Raw genomic sequence first — 4,082 nt, forward strand, 5'->3', positions numbered from 1 at the left:
GAGAAGGAAAAAATACACTAAAGTGGTGAAGACTGACCAGCAAACAGTACATCAAATGCTAAAAACAAAGGGCAACATACAAGAGAATTCAAGAGAGCTGAAAACCACATTAAATGTGAGGGAAGGACAGTTCAGAGATATAAAATGACTAGGATCTTAGAGAGGCAGGAATGAGATTAGAACTCTTCTTCTGATGCCCAGTCAATATTCCTTCGGTGACAGCATCCAAAGGCTCTACTGCAATACTGGTTCTCCAGGACAGGTGTAAATTTGTTATTAGTGAAAACAATCCATGATATTTTACCATGTAACTAAAAGAACAAACTTTCTCCAGCCCCACCCTAAGGTGCTTTAGAGGAAACTTGATTTGATTTAAATTGTGCACATTATGACATTAAACCCACTGGAGACACAGTCTACTTTTGTGTCAGGGAAAGGTGTCCTCACAGTGAGTGTCACACACACACTACATAGCCGGATATTACTCATCTGCCACTCCTGAAAACTACACAGCACACGATTTTTCTATTCACAAATGCAGAAGCATTCCAGAGGTCATCTCACTCTTTCTTCTTAAGGGCAACTAATTGCAGTTGATACATAATTCCTTTCTAGTGAACCGTGTTTTCATATTTATCACAGGGGCCTCAAAAACAATCGTTACTTCTTGAGGTGAGCAGCAGGGATCAGTGTGAGATGTCCGCTAGATTACTAGTTGTTCTGTCTTTAGATTTAAGAATATCTAGTGTATACCTAATTTTCAGAATAGAAAAATAAAAATAGTCTTACATATACGTTCACTCACTAGTTCATATTCCTTTACTGAGTCCTAGCGGGACCACAGCTTGAAACTTAAAAGCTGCATCTGGAGGTGAGCTATGTAGGCGTTGTTTTGGTGAATCGTGATTTCTTTTGATCTACAGACACTGAAATCTCAACTTGGTTTCTTCCTAGGGTGGAGCAAAATCAGGGAGAAATAAGTGGCTGCAGGGAAGACAAAAGCTGGAGACGCTCGATTCTACCCCCTTGTTTCAAAAACTATTTTTAAACGCGAAAGCGACGATGTCAGTTGCATTTTGCTCGTCCCGCACCTTCTCGGTAAGTCACCTCATTATCATTCTGCTTGCTCTGTGTGATTTAACCAAACAGGTATTATGACATTTACCCTTTTTACGTAAAGACTCGGGCGATAACTCAGTCGCCACAAGCCGCTGAAGGGCCATCGCAGATTTAGAGGCCGGCTGGCCGGCAGGACACAGGGTGGGGAGAGGGACCGACGGGGCTGGTCAGGTGGGAAGTCCCCCCCTTTCCATGACCTCGGCGACAGCCCGGCGCCCACACCCCTCATAGTGACCTGAGCGTACTCCCCAGGCCTGGCTGCCCCGCTCAGCCGCACGAGCCTCGGCCCGGAGCAGTGACGCTCGGCTCTGCCCGAGAACTCGTGCCAGGCCCGGCTAGGGCGCCCAGGGCTCCCGAGGGTGAAATGATTTCGCAACGGCCAAGGGGGAGGGACACAGCCACTTCGTCATTTCTAGGAAGCCTCCGGCCTACCAGGCCGCGCGGGCTGCCGGGAAGAGCCGCTCACAAGCCGGAAGGACTGTCAGTCAAGGCCGCCGGCGCACGCGCAGTGCTCTCTTCCTTTGCGTGGCTGCGGTCGAGCGGCTCCCTCCGCCAGCTGCCGGATCTAACTTGTCGGCCCTCTGTCCGCTGTGACGTTCTGGGTCCGCGCCCTTTGCCCCGCGGCGCCGGCCTCTTGTGACATCACAACAGAATCCTCCCACTTAGTCCCGCTCTGATACAGCTTGTGGGCGGGCTGGAAGGGGAAGTTGCCAGTTCCTTCCCCGTCTGCACCGCTTTTGTAAAGGAAACGCCTTTTGTAGTTTCCTAACACTTCAAGAGGCTTTGCACTGTGCCCATTTCCTAATAAGGGTGAAAACGAGGGCAACCCTCCCCCAGCTCATTTCCTTCCAAGCTGGGAGTTCTTTTAAAAGTACACTACAAAATATGTCATTAACTCAGTATTATTTGGAAGCTTTTTAAAAAATCTTTAGACTTTAATTTTAAGAGATAATGTTCATTTTCTTCTGTAATAAACTTAAAAGATATCCATCTACACATTTGGTTAGATTTATTATTTAGCAATTGAAGCGTTAAACGATGACAGTTTTTATTCTCAATCTTTAACATTATATTTATTATACTTGATATTGTTTAGCTTTCTTATGGGAAAAGAAAAAACAAAACAACCCAAACATAAACCTTTGTACTATCCACCTACTAGTTTTGTGGCACAATTTTAATATATATATAAAGTTACTGATATTGGACAATTTGCATGATATGGGCAGAGAAATGTTAAGAGTGATTAGAGCCCTAGCTGGGTTGGCCCAGCGGTTAGAGGGTCAGCCTGCGGACCAAAGAGTCCCAGGTTCGATTCCGGCCAAGGGCATGTACCCGTTGCGGCTAGTCCCCTGCCCCAGTTGGGGTCCTGCAGGTGGCAACCAATTGATGTGTTTCTGTCTGAAGATAAATGTAAAAATATCCTCAGGTGAGGTTAAAAAAAAAGGGATTATAAAGTGGCCAGTCTTATAAGTCAAGAGCTATGATCCATTTTTCAATCCACTTTAATATATGATTGATAGTATCCTCTAGATCTGGTTTAACTGCTGGGTAGCTGATGCACTATTTTGTCCTTGTAGGATGCTAATTCTTCTTCATAAATAATTTGAAAAATTTCACACTGAACATTATCTTTAAGTTTCTTCTTCTTCTTTTTTTTTTTTATCCTCACCTGAGGACATTTTTTGTTCAGGTAGAGTGGGAGGGAGAGAGAGGAAGAGAGAGAGAGAGAGAGAGAAACATCGATGTGAAAGGGACACATTGAGTGGCTGCCACCCACACGACCGACCAGGGCCGGGGACAAACTGCAACCAAGTTACATGCCCTTAGCGGGAACCGAACCCGGGTCTCTCGGGACCGCAGGCTGATGCTCTAACCAACCGCTGAGCCAAACCGGCCAGGGCAGTTTCTTCTTATTATAACCCATTGTTTCAAGTCTTTTGTACAATACATTGTTACCTGTTTTCAGCACAAAAACTATATGAAACCAGCGTTCAGGGAAGAAATCACGACTGTGGTAATCAACAATAACTCCACCTTCACTCATTTGGTTTTCTAACTCATCAACTACTCTATCCTCATGTAAAATGGGACACTCATGCTTTTCATCATAGCCATCATACACCTGCCCTTCTCGAGTTAAATCACCCACCTTAATATATCTCAGCCCCAATCTTGGTGCAAGTTCTTTGCTTAGCGTCGTTTTCCCATCCCCTGGTTTACCGTTGAGCAGGATGTTCAGAAGCAACATGGTATTCATTGGGAAGGCTCTGGAAATCTGAGCAGAACAGGGGCTTTGGAGAGCCCCCTGGCCCCAGGGTCATCCTGGCCCTGCGGCACTGGCATCCGGCTCCACCTTCCAGTCACCACCATTGGTTACCTGGCCTTTTGTAACACCTTATTTGGAAGCTTTTGCTTGTTTTTATGTGTTCTCCTAGTGTGTAAATCAGAAGAATGGCATCCGTAAAATGGCAGCTGTATATGGAGGCAGGGATAAACAGTATCTACAGCACTCTGTCTTGATTAAATTAATGTGATTTTACTTTAGTTTAAATATGGATTTCATTGGAATTACCCAGGAGTGGCATCTTGAAAGGCTGCATACTGAAAGCACTTAAAGAGCTTCCAGGAGTGATGTTTTTGTTAATCAATTTTTCAATTGATTTCTAGACAGAGTGGGAGAGAGGAGAGGGAGGGAAAGTGGGAGAGAGAAGGGGGGTGGACAAGGATGCGAGAGACATATCCATTGGTTGCATCCCACAGGACTCTGACCAGATCGAACCTGCAACCTAGGTATGTGCCCTTGACTGGGAATCGAACCTGAGACCCTTCAGTCTGTGGGCTGATGCTCTAACCACTGAACCAAACTCGCCAGCCAGGAGTGATTGTTGTTGTTGTTTAAATTATTTAAAGCCCAAATAAACATCAAAATGTATTAGAAAGGAAATAAGAATTAAATTTAG

General features: G+C 45.1%; 1 protein-coding gene across 1 annotated transcript; it reads right to left on the reverse strand.

The window, feature by feature from the left end:
• Positions 1-2,659: 2,659 nt before the first annotated feature.
• On the reverse strand, positions 2,660-3,370 carry LOC118617728 (adenylate kinase isoenzyme 6-like). The gene is made up of 2 exons (XM_036243705.1): positions 3,001-3,370; positions 2,660-2,751 (listed from the first exon to the last, which is right to left on the reverse strand). Exons 1-2 carry the CDS (start codon positions 3,368-3,370, stop codon positions 2,660-2,662), a joined length of 462 nt encoding a protein of 153 aa, XP_036099598.1.
• Positions 3,371-4,082: the final 712 nt, after the last annotated feature.

This window comes from Molossus molossus, unplaced genomic scaffold (assembly GCF_014108415.1).
Source record: "Molossus molossus isolate mMolMol1 unplaced genomic scaffold, mMolMol1.p scaffold_m16_p_5, whole genome shotgun sequence".
Classification (NCBI taxonomy): Eukaryota; Metazoa; Chordata; class Mammalia; order Chiroptera; family Molossidae; genus Molossus; species Molossus molossus.

What these genes read in the sequence shown, in the direction of transcription:
- LOC118617728 (XM_036243705.1), bottom strand. Translation starts at nt 3,370, where the DNA reads ATGTTGCTTCTGAACATCCTGCTCAACGGTAAACCAGGGGATGGGAAA. An exon ending in CTGGCCGGTTTGGCTCAGCG is followed by an intron (nt 2,752 to 3,000) that starts GTTGGTTAGAGC and finishes AGAAACTTAAAG; the next exon opens with ATAATGTTCAGTGTGAAATT.